A 16526-nucleotide genomic window follows, 5' to 3' on the forward strand; every position below is an offset into this window, starting at 1 on the left:
CCCAGACTCGGTTCCCCCGGGCTGTAGGACCACCAGAATGCTGGGCAGAACTCCTCCCAGAGCGATGGCCACTCCTCCCAGCAGTTTGCCGAGCTCCTCATTGCTGCGGACAGCTAACTTTAGGTGCCGAGGGACGATCCTGTCCTTCCGCTGTCATGAGCCGTGTTTCCTGCTAGTTCCAGGTTCTCAGTGGTCAGGCACTCAAGCACAGCTGGCAGGTAGATGAGAATGCATCCACAGAACATCCTTTCAACTCATTTGAGATTTGGGGCTGTAGTTGAGATATTATTTGAGCTTTTGAGATGTTAATCAGCTGCTGTTGGTTGTAGAAAACTGCCTTGTTGCCATGGTTACGCATCATAACAAATGTCCAAAACTAAAAATGTTTCAGTAAAAATCCTTCCAGCTGCACAGCATCTGATACCAGACGAAACAATCATCCAAAAAATGTGATTTACATCCAGAAAAACAGGAATTAAAGTTTCCAAAAGCAAAATCTCAGAATGAAATTAACAGAGCTGCTCCAACATGCAGCCACCTTGAGCGGCGCAATTCTAGAACTTTAAAATTTAGCGGATTAGCATTTTCGCTAACTTTGGTAACCGATATCGGCGTTAGCTTCCGCTAAATTATGGTTCACCAACTTTAAGTCCGCTAACAAAATTCACAAGGTTATTCCTGTCTATTGTCCAGGGCGTGTCTTAAAGAGTCCGTTAGGCGCGCTAACATGTGACAAGACATGATTGGTCGACGCAGCTGTAAAGAAAGACCTGTGACGCAGACTGGGACAGTCATCTAAGCAGTTAGCGGTTTAGCATTATTTTTCTGCTATTTTTTTTTAAAAACTTGATTAGTGATTTAGCAATAGCAAAACAATTTTTTTTGTTAGCGGAATATAGGTTAGCAAAGCTACCATTTTGGTTAGCTGTTCCCACCACTGACTGTATATTAATTCAAATTTTAAAAGTCAGATTTTGTTGTTATAACCCCCCGCAGTTTTACCTGAGGTCCTGAAATGCAACACAAGCCTCCCTTTATTGGGCCTATTTTAAAAGGAAATAATAAAAAGGATTAGGGCCACAAAGATTTATTTATTTTCTCTTCGAATTTTAACTTCTTTCTCAGAATTCTGAGGTTAAAGTGAGAATTTTGAGTAAAATAAATAACAGCGTTCTGAAAAAAAAAACCATGTTTTCACCACAGAGCTACTCCTCTGTAGAACATTCATAGTTAAACCATTTAAATAGTTACAACAATCGCAGTGTAGGGTCATCCTTTCTAAAAACAACAAAGCAAATATATTTTTAATCTCCGTGACATATGGGCACAAGCACACACAAAACAATAAACAAAGCTAAACAAACTGTCATTTTGTTATTTGACAATCAATTACCCAGTTGTCACAGTGCAAGTGACCAGTAACCCACCCTTCTTTTGGTAAATGTTTAAACTCGTGTAGTAAAGCTGTGTGCACCCGTTACAGCCCTTTGACCACATTGTTATTGTTTTCAAGCCGTATCAATGTGGAACAGACCCACATGGTAAGTGAATTCAGTGAAACTTTTAAAACCAAGCAAGATGCATTTCTAAAATTGTTGCAGAATCCCATTGTTTTTATGTTTTATACGTCAGAATGTACAAAATATCACCTTGGGGTTATGTTGTAATGAGCATGAACTTTGTTGATCACCTTGGGGTATTTATTTGGGGTTAACCAGGTTTACGGTGAGGTTCAAATCGATAAATTTTTAACTTCAGTGCTTCTGTTTTTCTCTGCCTTTTGTTTTGCTCTCAACTGGGTAAAATTTAAAAGGTCGAACGAACGTGTTTTAAATTTGACCCAGTTCGGAGCACAATAAAAGGCGCACAACAGCCACCTGTCTCAGCCAATCAGCGTCAACGCGAGCGTTTGAATATCAAACTAGACAAGCGCGCTGATTGGTCAAAAGACGGGTCACGTGGCTGGGAGACGTTACGCTGTCATGGTAACCGTCAATGAAAGACGCTTTGTGATTTTACCCCGACGAAGAGGAGGAGGTGTCCTCGCTGCCATATGGACAACCGAATCACGGCAAGGATTTGAAATAACACCGAGTGAATAATGTAAAACAAAAACTAAGACGTAAAGTGTAAAAACATGTGAACGTGTCGCGGTTTTTTTTTTTAAAGGAGAGCTTATTTTGGGAGTTTTTCCGACACTTTTCAACTCTTTACAGGTAATTTCCCTGTCGTTCGAACTGCGAAGTTAACTATCGTTACTGTGAGGAAAAGAACAGCAGCAGCTACGTCTCTGCAGGGAAATATTTTTTCTTGAAAATGTCAACTTTTGAGGCAACTTGGGTTATTTTTAAACAACGGCTGACCGAAACCAAAACGCCTGGTTTTCATTAAGAGCAGAGAGGAGCTGGCTCTTTGCTTTGTGGGTGAGAACAAGCTGTGTTTGGACTTCAGGCTTCCTCTCGCTTTTTCACAGGTTGATGCCAGTGTAATTTAATTATTATATGCTTTTATAATGAAAGTATTGTGAAATGGAGCTAAAAACACATCATTATACCTTTCTGGTAGTTTTAAACTGCCATTTGGCAACAGATACATTTATTTAATAAATTTAGGCTAATGTAAATTAAGTAATTCATGCATTTAAATCTGGATTAAACCACACTGTGGTGGTTTCCAAACTGTGGGTCGGGGTCCTGCTGTGGGTCGTGAAGCACCAAGTGGAGGGTCTTAAAGACATTTGCCAAAATCAAATAAGACTAGAAAAATTGCATTTCCTGTGAAAATACAGCATGAATGCTTATTGCAGAAGAACTTGCTGAAAAACAGCTGAAATTAGTTTTTTTAAAATGTACTGTAGCTGAAAGGAAAGAACAAGACAAAAAAATTAGCAGAATAAAGCAGAAAGAAGACACATTTGCTGAATTAGGTTTAAATAAGCAGAAAAGAGCAAAACAATTAGGAACATTTCCAAGAAATAGCTGAAAAGTAGCTGAAAAGGACAAAAAGAAGCTTAACCTACCAGAAAGAAGTGGAAAGAGCTGAAATGAGCTAAAAAGAAAAAAAAGTAGAATTAGTTGAAAATCCAATAATTTTCAGTCAGGTCATCTGGACAGTTTCTTTTTTTGCTGAAATGTTTCACCTTCCATCCAGAAGGCTTCATCATATGGCTTCATATGAAGCCTTCCGGATGGAAGGTGAAACATTTCAGCTAAAAAAGAAAGTGTCCAGATGACCTGACTGAAAATTGTTGGATTGTATACCTGGATTATTGAGCATGGACATTATTTTTTTTTAATTAGTTGAAAAGGTTAAAATTAGCAGCAAAAGAGCTAAACAGTAGCTGAAAGAGCAGAAAAAAGCTGAAACTAGCAGAAAAAAGCTGAAACTAGCAGAAAAAAGCTGAAAGGAGTTCAACAAGTTAATTAGGTTGAAAGTAGCAGAAATTACCACAAAAACTTGAATTTATCTGAAATCATGAAATGAGCTAAAAATAGCTGAAAATTTAGTACAAGCTTAAATTATCAGAAGAAAGCAGAAATAACACAGGTTGGCCCAATTAGGCTGAAAGAAGCAGAAATTTCATTTAATTAATTAAATAATTTAAATTAGGACAATGCATATTAATCAACGTGTCAGCGGTAAGCATCAATGTAAATATGCCGGAGTTAGCACAACAGCTAATTTTCATCCGTTGTCCTAAGGCAGGTAAGAACAAGAAACTTCCCACAAAACAAAGAGCAGAACATAATACAAACATCACCTATATAACACATAACACAACATGAAATTACAATAAAGGTATGACGCCATAACAAAACAGACAAACTACATATGAGTGCACCTCTGGTTAGTTTTCAGCCAATGTTTCAAAGAGATTTTAAAGCTGAAGTAGGTGCCGCAGTTCCTGATAGAAACTGGCAGTGTGTGCAAATGAGCACAAAACATGGAAATTGTCTGGAAAAAAGCAGAAATTAGAAAAATAAAACAGCTGAAAAGAAGCTAACAAAGCAGAAAGAAGCTTAAATTAGCTAGAAGTGGAAGAAGCACATTTTTGCTGCATTAGGTTAAAAAAAGTAGAAATTGATGCAAAAAAAAAGTGGAATTACCGTTAGCTGAAAAAGCTAAAATTAGCATAAAATAGCTAAAGATTAGCTTAATTAGCAGAAAAAGATGAAACACAAAAATAAGCTGAAATGAGCAAACAAGCTGAAATTTGTAGAAAGAATTTAGAAAAAGCAGAAAAATGTTGAAAGGAACGCAAAACAGCTGAAAGTAGCTGAAAGAAGCTGAAGCAGAACAAAATGTGAAAGGAGCAGTAAAAGGTTGTAAACACATCTAAAGATATGAAGGATGGAAAATGAGCTCAGTTTATTTTCTATGAGGAAAAAATGGCAGAAAAGGCTAAATGTTTCAAAAAGCTAAAGTTGCACCAATACCAAAAGTCAAAGCACCTTCTCCTGAACGAGCTGAACGTCTTGATGTACGATTTGTTGAAATGGCACAAAAATTGTGAAACGAGAAAGATGCTGAATTACGTACGGAAGAAAAATGGATCACAAAAGTGTGAAAGCTTCATAAACGGACTATTCCATAAATAAATGCTTGGAACCTACGCCTTTTTATGTGCGAGACCAGGACCATCTTCTCTTGAGAAACAATGACTTCATAGTCGTTTTGGTCAAACCTTGTGAGAACTTTTCAGGCAATCTTATCCGACATGTTGCGCGATCTCATATGACCTGTTAGCAGTTTCAGTTGGGAATGACTTTCAGCTACGGTCACGTCAAATTTTAGCTCAGCATCTGTAAGATAGGTGTAGCTGTTGTTGAGAAGGCTAATGTTCAATAGCTGTGGCGGACATTTTGAATTAAGTTGATTCCACAAGTTAACCGGTTGTAGATGTACAGTACAGCCAAGTCAGTAATATTTATCCAGTGGTTCATTAAATATTTTGCTAACAATGCACTCATTCACTGTCGTAGTTATCATTTAATGTTATAAAGCCATAAAAATGTAAGTTAGAAATTGATTTTTAAAAAAGGGTAATGTGGCTCATGGTTAAGAGGCTGTTTAGCCTTTAAGGGTTGAAAGCTGAAAAGTTTGGGAACCACAACATAAAATACTTTTAAATCTTTTGCGAAACACAATAGTCTGTGTATTCTGTCTTCAGTTCTTTAAATTGCCTTTTTATTTTTTTATTTCTCTTGTTTTTCTTCTTCCTTTAAAGGTCGGATGACAACAACACAGTAGTGTTGGCAATCTGCAAGTTTTTCCAGTTCCCTCACGCTGGGCCTCACATCCACCTGTGACTAACATGAGGATACAAGGGCAACCCGAGAGCGTCAGGAGGCGCCTGGATTTAAGTGCTGCCGCGGAGCTCAGGGGTGTGGAGATCATCCGTGGCCGGGCCGGATATGGATTCACAATTTCCGGACAGAAACCGTGCCTGCTGAGCGGCATCATGGAGGGGAGTCCTGCCCATGTGGTGGGTCTCAGACAAGGTGATTGCATCATGGCCATCAATGGAACAGACGTGTCCACCGCGTCGCATGAATCCGTGGTACAGCTGGTCGGCAGCTGCACAGGACCCTTGCGCTTGGTTGTGCTGGCCGAGCGCCGCATCATGGGAAACCCCATCCTTAACGATGCAAAGTTTGGCTTTGTGCAGAAAAGTGACGTTTTCAAAAAGCCGAGTGTTCTCCGAACTATATCGGACGATTCAAGCAATTCTTCCTTTAACGCTAATCATGCAGCCAGTACCAAACAGAGACCCATTTCAGAGCCTGACATGTCCCAGTGGACACAACAGTGGGGTGTTTTAGCGGAACAAACAAAGAAGACATCCACAGATTCTTTCCACGTTGTTTCCACACACACAGAGGAAGCTAAGCCGCACTGGGCTATTTTAAATATGACATTAGTGGTCGGCTACTTGAGCTCTACAGAGTTGATTTTGAACTCTAACGATTCGGAGGATGACTGTTTAAAAGCCATTCGGGAAAGGATCCGACAGCTGGGTACCGAGCAGGACACCCATACTCTGGTCATGATGAAGGTCATGTTTGACTGCATCAGACTGTGTGACGATGCGGGAGCCGTTATGGCTGCCTTCCCTGCTGAGAACCTTGTTTTAGGAGCTGTGTGCGCTGAAGACCCACGTTTCTTTTGCCTGGTTACCACAGCACATATTATTAATGGCCGTGTACTAGAAGAAGGTCCTCTGCGGGCCTCTTGCCACGTATTCTTTATTGACCCGGAACTGGGAAATCACGAGGACCACAAAGGGATTGCTGGCCGCTTTGGCTTTGATTGCACCCCAGATCCAGATGCCTTTGGCTGTCTGGAGTTCCCTCAGACTCCCCTAGACGTCCTTCACTTTGTAACGGTCCTGTACAGTGACCTGGGGGAGACGGTGGAAAGGCTCAGAGTCAAACTGGACTCAGAGACTCAGCAGCAAGCGAAGGAGAGTGACACCACTAGCAAACAGGGCAGTGCCAGCAGCAATGAAGACAGTGGTTTTGGAAATGCTTCTCCCCCTGAGGAGAGAGCCGACAGGGATTTCCCTCCTGAAACCCACAACCTTTCTGGGGCCCACCTCCCCAGTTGCCCGTGGGATTACCCTCCAGCTGAAGACTTCACCCCAATGAAACTCTTCAGGGGTGGCCAAATAGTAAATCCGGAACACTTTTCCAGCACACATTCTCTTTCAGAGTCTCTACCTGGCCCAGATTCTTTAACCAGCTTCTATGGAGGTCCCCCGCCTAGGCTAAAGTTCCGGTTTAAGCCCCCACCCCCTCCTATACCGTTGGCTAAAAAAACAAACTTTTTGGCAGATCCTCTAAGAAGTAGCCAAAGGTGGTTCTCGAAACCAAAATGGGCTAAAGGCCCACCTCAAGTGACATCCACAAATAAGTGGTCCTCAGACACCAGCGCTGCCACACATAACCCACCCCCTCCAACGAGTCAGATACCCTTAGACGGGTACCAGTCCAAAGAGGCCATGATGCCCCCCAGAGAAGAGTGGACCAAAAGGTTTCTCGAACAAAGACAGAAACAACAGACTGATGGCAGCGGCAAAAGTGTAAGTGTTTTATTTTTCCGTGTTTCAGTGCTGGAGTCCAAACAAGTGGATTTAAAAGATCTTATATGTTAATTAACAGTTTAATAAACCTTTTGTCCCGAGTAAATACCAGTAAATCTGTTGTAACTAGCTTGATGTGACTTCAGATGTTCTGTCCTCTGTCCATGTGTTGAATGGCTTGATTGCAACTGTACTTTTTGTCGCAGCAGCACAAAACAACTAAATCTTTAGTGTGTTGAGATTCTATGGGACACATTTAGTAAAGTTTAGTGCATTGTACTCTGAAAGTATCTTCATAAAAAAAACCCAATGTGTTTGTGTTGGTTTCTTCTCTGTCCACAAGATGTCCCCACGCATCCACCTAGTTCCGGAAAGGAGGTCCTCTCAGGAAATCAGTAATGTGTATTTGAAGTATTTGCTTTCTCTCCGCTCCACAGAGGGCTCCAATTAGACTCTGTCGACAAAACGTGTGATTGCAAAGTATGGGAACAAGCCGTGGGTGTTGGATAAAATTTGGACTAAAAATACGATGCTTTTCAGCTCCCATATGCTTCATTTGTTCTTGTATTTTTCTGTTTCCATCTCAGAGCAGGGCTGTGCATTTGTTCTCAAGCTTGCTTTAGATCAGAAAGACGACTATCTTAGACAGGAAGTCGGGGGAAATTGCAGGGTAGAGCCCATGTCATACATTGGTAATTATCTGCAATTCCTTAAACTCTTTGTTTTAAACTCTGGGCTCAGCCTCTGGGATGTGAGAGCAGAGGTAGCAGAAAGTATCTTTTCTTCATTGTTCAGTCTGACAGAGGATGGTGGAACCATAAAGAGTGGAACCCTTAGGAAAGAATCCTTACAAGTAAAGTTGAGCATTTTCAGTCCTTAACAAATTGGCTTTGCTTCTAATCTTAAGCATACGCTTAAAATTTGATGTTCTATTCAGACTTCACAAGAGACGATTAAAGACACCAGCAGATTAAAACAAATCTCAACACATTGAGTTTTATGCCTAATTTAAGCAGTTTAAAAAAAAAAAAAAAAAAGCTTTAGACTTGACCAGGTCTTCGTGTACTGATATTAGTTCATCGGTGTTGAACTGAGTGAGAAGAACACAAACCGTACAGTCAAGATATTAATAAAGCTGTCAGTTCTACCAGCATCCATGTTTGCTTTCTTTTCTTTTCCAAAGGGATCCAGGTTCTGGGGTATGGGTGTTGTTCGCGCGTCCAAGCGTCGTTCTGCCAAACGTCTCAGCATGGCTCGGTCCCTGGATGATCTCGAGGTAGGCATCGAGTTCTTTATTTGTAAGCACTTTAAATGAGATCTAACTGATATAACTTTTAGATTCAACTCAAGTTAAGATGGTTGTTATGGTTTATTTTTCATTCATCCTTTATTTAGACGGGTTAATCCCATTGAGCCTCGGGGACTCATTTACAAGAGACACCTGATTGGAGTCCTTTGTATAGCTCTTGAGCTGTAGTGTGGTGGTAGCTGAGAGTGATCCAAGACAAATTCTCAGAGTGATGCCAGTTTGCAGGGGATCTATGACTCATGCAAGGTTCAAGGTTCCTTATTGTCATTCGCGTCACGTGGTGCATGAGGTGGATTGAAACTGTGTACTCAAGGTCCCAGTTACACCCAAAAATAGCAAAAATATAAAGTAAAAAAAGGAACGGTGTACAAATATCTAAGATACAGTATATGCTAATGTAAAATAATACAGTATATTAAACAGCAGGTGATGGGATATGTGTATTTCTTCCAGGAACACTTGGCCTTTACTTTCGTTTTTTATGTCCAAAAACCTCTCAGTCTTAACTTTCACCACTATTAGGACTGTTAGCAGAAAGATTGCTGTATCGCCTGAACCATCCCCCTTACTGGTTTCTGCTCTACGTCCCAACTCCTTTTTTTCCAAAATTTTTCCTGTTCGTTGCCTTGAACTTTGTTTGCCGCTGCACTCGTGGTGGTGACTTTCACCTGGCTCGCACAAAGACCACTTTGTGCGAGCCAGGAGCACAGACCTCGTCTCACTAATGAGGACCGGCCCGTTCTGAATATTGTACGCACACTCACATTCGCGTCACTCAAGAATGCTCTTTCAGCAGCTGCCTCGACGTGAATGCGTTACTCTCTTGCACGTTGATTCAAGGAGCTCACACAAATGAATACCGCACATTTTCACTCTGAACGAGGCAGGCCACAAATCTGCAGCTCCACAGTTTGAGCTGCTTCAAATGTGCATAATAAAGGGCTGGAGAGTTTCTGTTCGTACACCTCTCATCATGCATTTCTTTTTATTAGCGCATTACCGTCCTAACTTCCAGTCACAATCATTTCGCTGCATGTTCATATAGTAAGAAAACTTTGGGTGTGTTATCAGAGACGAACCCATCGCTCATCAGTCGACCAGAATTACCGTATTTTTTGGACTACAAGGCGCACTTAAAATCCTTAGGTATTAATTCTGGTTGTGCTTACTGACTTCGAACTGATTTTATGTGGTTATTGTGAATGGGTTGAACAAAGTTTGACTTATCTGACTGTTTTGTTTCGCTTAATGCACATTATAGTCCGAAAAATACGGTATCCGGTTTATCTGCTTGACTGGTGATGAGCAGGTAAAAAAAAAAAAATCCAGTTTTTATTTTATTTTTTTATTTTTCCTGGTTTGTGACGCTCACCATAGCCAAGGGGTTAACGTGCTCATGGTAATCCATCCTCATCGCGAAAGCCTTTCAGGGACGGAGAGCCCGGTATCATATGAAGAACGCTGCCGATCGTCCTCGTCCTCTGTGCCCAGGTGCTGGTTCTGACAATAAAACTCAACGGACACGTTCCTCGTAGACATGGTGGCCATGTTTCTGACCAGTACAGGAGAACTCTTTCAACAGTTGCCATAAAGATTTATTACCTTTAGTTTCCTTGAGAGTGACGAACACCTGATTTGATCAAATTTGACAATTTCTGACGAAGCCTGAACTCTTTGTTCCTTCTCTGTTTACTTTTAAGATGTTTCAAATAAAGTCAGAAGCACAAGCTAATAAAAGAAACTGATTTTTTTATTTTTAAAGGCTTTTCATACAAGCTGAGGCTTGTCTTAAAAGAACGGGGACATTTGTAAGTCCAACTTACATTTTAAATAATTAGTGAAATTTGCAATCAATTGCAATGTAAATAAAGATTAAAAGGTTATATATATGTATGAGACAGGAATTTGCCATTATCTACTTATAATTAGATATTGACTGATGTAACAAAATTTCTCACTAATCAGATTTCTTTTTATTCCTTTCCTCGGGAATTCATATAAAAAAAAAAAAAACATTTGTCATGTTTTTTTTAAATGCACTTTTATGTTTTGAGGTGTGCAACAACTATTATGATAAAGTTAAGGAGCTTGATTCTTTATAAATGAGATAAACTAGATTTAATTTCTGGTGATTTTAATTGTGCTTATTCTTTTGTCCAGGAAGCTGGAGCGTAGGGACAATTAGAGTTCGCAATTAGTCTCACTGTTAGACTAACGACCAAAAACATACACCGTATGTTTTTGGTCTGTGGGAGGAAACAGGAGTACCCAGAGTAAACCCACACATTCACGGAGAGAACATGCAAACTCCACCCAGAAAGGCCCCAGGCAAGGCTTAATTTGTAAACTGATCGATGCTGGAATGCAAATAGTGAGTGGGCTGGCAGGCGGGCGCTGGGTGGAGGGTCTGGGGGTCCTCCCCCATAAAATTTGGAATAAAGTAGATGCAATTTCCTGCATTTTGGTGCATTTTAACAGTTTGTTAAACATCTACGTTTACTTATATTTGTCTACACTCTGTTTCTGCACTCCGCTTCTGTCAGGCTCCCCCCCCCCACACTTTACTTAATGCTTCAGAGCCTGACACTGTCCCTGCTCGTTGTTGTCCGACTCCACGTGTGAAACCTCCATGCGCCTGCCTGTATACGACTGCGTTGTTAGCTCGGTACTCACGCCCACCACTCTTAGTGACGGAGATTTTTTAAGGGCAGCCGCGAAAATGCTACTTGACGAGGCAGCTCGCATGCTCGTAAGTGACTGTTGTGTTTAAAATGAGTGTTTATGTAATTATTTTCTGTTTACATATACAAAACAAGTTTTATTCATTCAAGGCAGTCATATTAGTTCATATCTTTATTATTAGTAAGCCTGAGAGTTACTGGATCCAAGCAAACAGTTACTGGAACGCATCCTGTCAAAATAAGAGCGTTCCCAGATCCTGTTCCGACAGGATCCGGCTCCAATGCACTGGCCCTGGGCTGGGATCTGAACTGGCGACCTTCTCGCGGAGAGGCAGCAACTCTACCAACTGAGCCACCGTTAACTTGTAGTTCTTAGGAAAATCAACCAAGAACAGACTCGGCAAGTCAGAAAACGTTTATCACGGGGTTTAGGGGACCACGCCCCCCACGATAAGTGCAAAACTATGAAGTATGTATACAGTAGTTCAAGTTCAAGTTAACTTTATTATCATTACGGAATGAAATTATGTACACAAGTAGTAGTAGTTTGTTTTGGTATTTATATATTAAGGCTTTATAAACCCTGCCCCACTCTTGCTATATTCTAAACAATGTTTCTAAACGCTCTTAAAGAGCACAGAATGTCATGATCTCCACTCTGGCAGGCTGCAATCACACTCATCACCAGTTTCACTCCCAGTCTCCCTCCATAAATAAACCGTTTAAATTAAGTACTGCAATATTTGTAATAAACAATCCATGCAGCATGGATTGTTTATTACAAATGTTAGAGAAGAGAAGCGCAGCAGGACAACAAAGGGTTAACGCTTCACACAGCTGATGCAGCACGGAGCAGAAATGTTCTTCTTGATCAGTAACAACTGAACAAGTTCTAAAATGGTTAAAAATAAGTTTTAATATATTCTGTGATTATGACAATTTTACGATGTGACTTTTGAATTTTAAGTTGGAAGACGAACGTTGATCGGCGCAGCTGGACAGCAAAGGGTTAACCCTTCAGGAAGCTGCCGCAGGAGAAATGTGGGCGTGGCCGAGAGCGACGTTATCACGACCGAGGGAGCTTCTTCCTGCGCCTAATGATGTAACGGGTGCTAAATAATTTTAAACAATTTATTTTAAATAAACAATCCATGCCGCTCGTGTGGCTCATCCATCAATCAGCCAGTTGTGCGTCATGTCCACTCTTACTTTGAAAAACCGCGAAAGAGCGAGTCCGCGAAAGTCGAACCGCGACGTTGCGACATCAGCAAACAAATAATTGTTTTAGTTGGTTCTCTCGTTAAATTCTTGTTAAAGTTCTCATGTGCACGCTCCCGTGGGGACGCATAATTGATAAACATACAACGTATTTATGTATTTTTCCACTTTATTAGACATTCTTGGACTGATGCAACTTATACGGCGGTGCGACGTGTACGGCGGCGTGTACGGCGGCGAGTACGGTACTTTAAATAAATGACTTTTTATAAAAAATATAACATTTACACAGTTGGGTTTAGCGTTTTGGAAAATACAAGTTTTAAATGTTTGTGGTAGATGTCTCGCTGCAAACTGCTGTTTGTGTCTGCAGAGACGTCGAGGCTGCAGTTTCAGGAGAACTGCAAACGCTTCATCTGATTTTCACAAATTGTTTATATCGCAGCACTTCCAGCGTCGGTTCCAATCTGATCCTGGAATGTTGAGCCTTGTTTGATCCACAAGTGAAAAGAAAAACAAATCTTATCGGTATCATCAACTAGACAAACTGCATTTCCTCTGAAAATGCAGTTTGAACAATTATGAAGCATTTACACTACTGTGATCCATTTCTCTTCTGTACATATTTCGGCATGTTCCTCATCGCACTATTTTTGCACTCTTTCAACAAATCTTAGTCTTTTCTGCCACTTTTAATCTTTAGATCTGGTTACAATCTTTTATTGCTCCTTTCACATTTTGTTCTGGTTCGGCTTCTTTCAGCTTCTTTGTACAAATTTAAACTTTGTTCAGCTACTTTCATCTGTTTTGTGCTCCTTTCAGATTCTTTCGGCCAGTTTCAGCTCGTTATGCTCTGTTCAGCTTATATATGCAAGTTTCAGACTTTAATGCTATTTCAGCTACTATTTAGCTGTTTTATGCTAATTTAAGCTTTTTTTTGGCTAATTCCACAGTTTTTGCACTAATTTCAACTTTTTTCAGCCTAATTGAGCAAAAATCTGCTCTCTCCATTTCCTTCTGGTAATTTAAGCTTCTTTCTGCCTTTTTAGCTACTTTCCATCTGTTTATTTATTTTTTTTGTCCATTTCAGCTTTATTCAGATAATTTCCACTTTTTGTGCTAATTTTTATTTCTTTCAACAAACATGCATTCTTTCTGCTTTCTTCTGCTAATTTACTTGTGCTACCTTTTCAGCTGTTTTTTAATAGCATTTTTAGCTATTTTCAGCTGTTTTCACTTCAGATAAATTCAAGTTTTTTTTGTGGTAATTCCTGCTACTTACAGCGTAATTAATTTCTCGTTATGCTTCTTTCAACTTTTTCTGCTAGTTTCAGCTTTGTCTACTGTTTCAGCTACAATTTAGCTGTTTTGTGCTAAATTTAGTTTTTTCAGCTAATTCCACATTTTTTTTTAGCTTATTTCAGTTGTTTTCAGATAAATTCAATTTTTTTTGTGGTAATTTCTGCTAATTTCAGCTTGTTATGCTTCTTTCAACTTTTTTCATCTAGTTTCAGCTTTGTCTGCTATTTCAGCAACTATTTAATTGTTATGTGCTAAATTTAACTTTTTCAGCTAATTTCACATTTTTTAGCCTATTTCAGCACCTTTCACTTCCTTCTGGTAGTTTAAGATTCTTTCAGACCTTTCAGCTACTTTTTAGCTATTTTTTTTCTAAATTCAGCTGTTTAAGCTAATTTCCTAATTTTTGTGCTAATTTCTGCTTATTTAAACCTAATTCAGCCCATATGTGTTCTTTCTGCTTTCCTCTGCTAATTTAGGCTTGTTCTTCCATTTTAGCTACATTTCAGCAGTGAGACTCTGACACACAGCTGCCTCAACCAAAAGTCAGAGCATCGTGAATCATGATGTGTTCGGGTGTTAAAGCGTGTCTCGGGTGCACGTGTGCGTCAGCTGATGGGTTTTTCCTGCAGAACCCGATCCGGCATGTTGAGGAACGTTCTTCCGGGTGTTGCCTCTCGGAGCCTTCTTGTGAAATGCCCTGACTTCGCTCGACTTGTATGATGCGTAACACTCTCATCAGGCTCTCCTTGTTCGTACCCCCACCCCCCCAAAAAAAAAAGGCAGATGTTCTGTGCCTGTCAGCGGTTGACAGCTCAGCTTCAGAGATGACACCATTAGCTGCTGTGCCTGCGAAAAACGCTGGCTCCATGTTGCGAGGTGTTGCTGCATCTGAAAACATCTGTTAATGTGAGCTACAGTACACTGTCTTATTCAGACACCCCCCCCCCCCCCCCCCACACACACACACACACTCCCACCAACCACCCACCCATGAAAAGTCATGAGTGTGAAGTTGTCTCCTCTTCTTTTAGGTGTGGAAATATAAGCAGCGTTTGTTTCTGTACGCCTGAAGGAACAGATGTGTAGGCGTTGCAGAAACAGAGAAGACATAAAGACACAGACAGTGAGGGGAGGTAAATTAAAGGGGGGGGGGGGGGGGGCCGGGGGGGGGGGGGGGGGGGACCGGCAGCAGAGGAGGAGAGAGGGAGCTTTTGAACTCTGTCAGGATTTTTTTATTTTTCCTTTTTGGGCTCTCCTCCCCCGTTCAGCTCCCTCTCTCTCTCTCTCTCTCTCTCTCCCTCTGCGCCGCGGACGCAGACTCGCGCACGCTTTGCACACATCCAGCCGATGGACTCCTTCACGCGCCGCCGGCGGTCGTGAGGAACAGCGCTGGAGACGAGACGGGCAGCACGGCGCCATACATGGAGCAAACTTTAGCTCTCAACTCTGTAAGTCTTGGGATCTCGCTCATTCAGTCTCTTAGTGCCATTTTCTTCCTTAACACCCCCCCCCCCCCCCTCCATCCCACACACTTTTTCTTCTTTTGGCTTCTGTTGACTCTTCGAGCCAAAACACACAGGTTTGCTTGTGTGGTCTGTCAGAGGAATGTTGTGACCAGAGCCATGTGGTGGACTCACTGCACTGCTGGAGAAAACCCCGAACGTGGACTTGCTTTTCCTTTACATCAGACCCGAAAGAGTTTTCTGATGTGACCCAGGCGTGTTCCTATTATCTGCACAGGCCTTTGAATGAAGTGCGCTCCGTTGCACTTGCCCCGAGAAATGACCCTGTTTTTTTTTTTTTGTATTTTTCATTGTTGCAGTCAGCTGGCAGCGCCAAGAGAAGCTCAGTTCAGTGTGAAGGACGCAGAAATACAAGGTTGCTGTCTGGGAGGAGTACATTTGCCGCCAACGTTGTGTTTTGACGTGATGTTGTTGCAGCCACGGTTGAGTTTGAACTTGACGTGGTTGCCTGTGGTTTTACCTTACCCATATTTGCCTTGTGGAGACTTGTCTCTGCTGTGTTGTTCACAAACGGATCCTACTCCAGCGAACACGTTGCACATATTTACAAGACAACTCAGAACTCATCGCAAGCTGTAAAACATAAAAAGGTTATCCTGAACTATATCAACTGGCGCCGTTTGAGTTTACCCCAGTAGCTTTCCAGATCATTACTGGTAATATGCCGTGGTGAAATGCAGGTATGCACTAAAAGTAAACCGCTCGCTAACTCTGCTGAAACCCACGAGGACGGTTGGGTCACGTGATTGACCTACGTTTGGCCAGCCGAAGTCTGTTGGTAAACAAATATGGCGAAATCGGACAAGCGTAGAACCTTGGAGAACACACTGAGGGGGAAATGTGGGAGTGAATCGACGCACAGAATCAAAGAGAATTGCGCAGTTGTCTTAATTGTTGTGTCTGCATACTTTACACAAAACAACTTGAGCGTAAATAAGTACCATCCATCCATTATCTTTTACCTGCTTCTGCCTTTTTTGGGTCGTGGGGGTCACTGGTGCCCATGTCCAGCCATCACTGTGCGAGAGGCGTGGGACACCCTGGACAGGTCTCCAGCCCATCACAGGGACACATAGAGACAAACAACCATTCACTCTCTCACTCACACCTAGGGACAAGTTGTTGCGAGTGTCCACATTGTTATATGAGATATTTACACAGAAAACATTTTTTCTTCTTCTTCTTTGGGCTGCTCCCTTCTTCAGGGGTCACCACTGCGAACTAAGTTGCACGAAAACTTTGCAGTTATTTTTACGCCGGATGTCCTTCCTGATGCAACCACAGACACCGAGCTCCCACAGCCCTCTGTGTGGAGCAGAGAGCTGGTATCTAGGACACCCAGAGGAGCAGATGGTGGGGGTTAAGGGCCTTGCTCAAGGGCCCAGAGTGGGACGACACTTTTTTTTTTTTGG

At 41.6% G+C, this 16526-nt stretch overlaps 2 protein-coding genes across 5 annotated transcripts in view; both read left to right on the top strand.

Moving 5' to 3' along the window:
- The window catches only part of gps2 (G protein pathway suppressor 2), an 831114-nt gene that overhangs the window by 241811 nt on the left and 572777 nt on the right, over positions 1–16526 (top strand). The window lies entirely within an intron of this gene.
- The window catches only part of LOC119409187 (regulator of G-protein signaling 12), an 80172-nt gene continuing 68886 nt past the window's right edge, over positions 5241–16526 (top strand). Inside the window, exons 1-2 of the mRNA XM_037676046.1 lie at positions 5241–7081; positions 8265–8357. Coding sequence (XP_037531974.1) covers positions 5315–7081; positions 8265–8357 — 1860 coding nt within the window. The 5' untranslated portion in view covers positions 5241–5314. The remainder of the gene's footprint in view (positions 7082–8264; positions 8358–16526) is intronic.

This window comes from Nematolebias whitei, chromosome 1 (assembly GCF_014905685.2).
Source record: "Nematolebias whitei isolate Nwh7 chromosome 1, NemWhi1, whole genome shotgun sequence".
Taxonomy (NCBI): domain Eukaryota; kingdom Metazoa; phylum Chordata; class Actinopteri; order Cyprinodontiformes; family Rivulidae; genus Nematolebias; species Nematolebias whitei.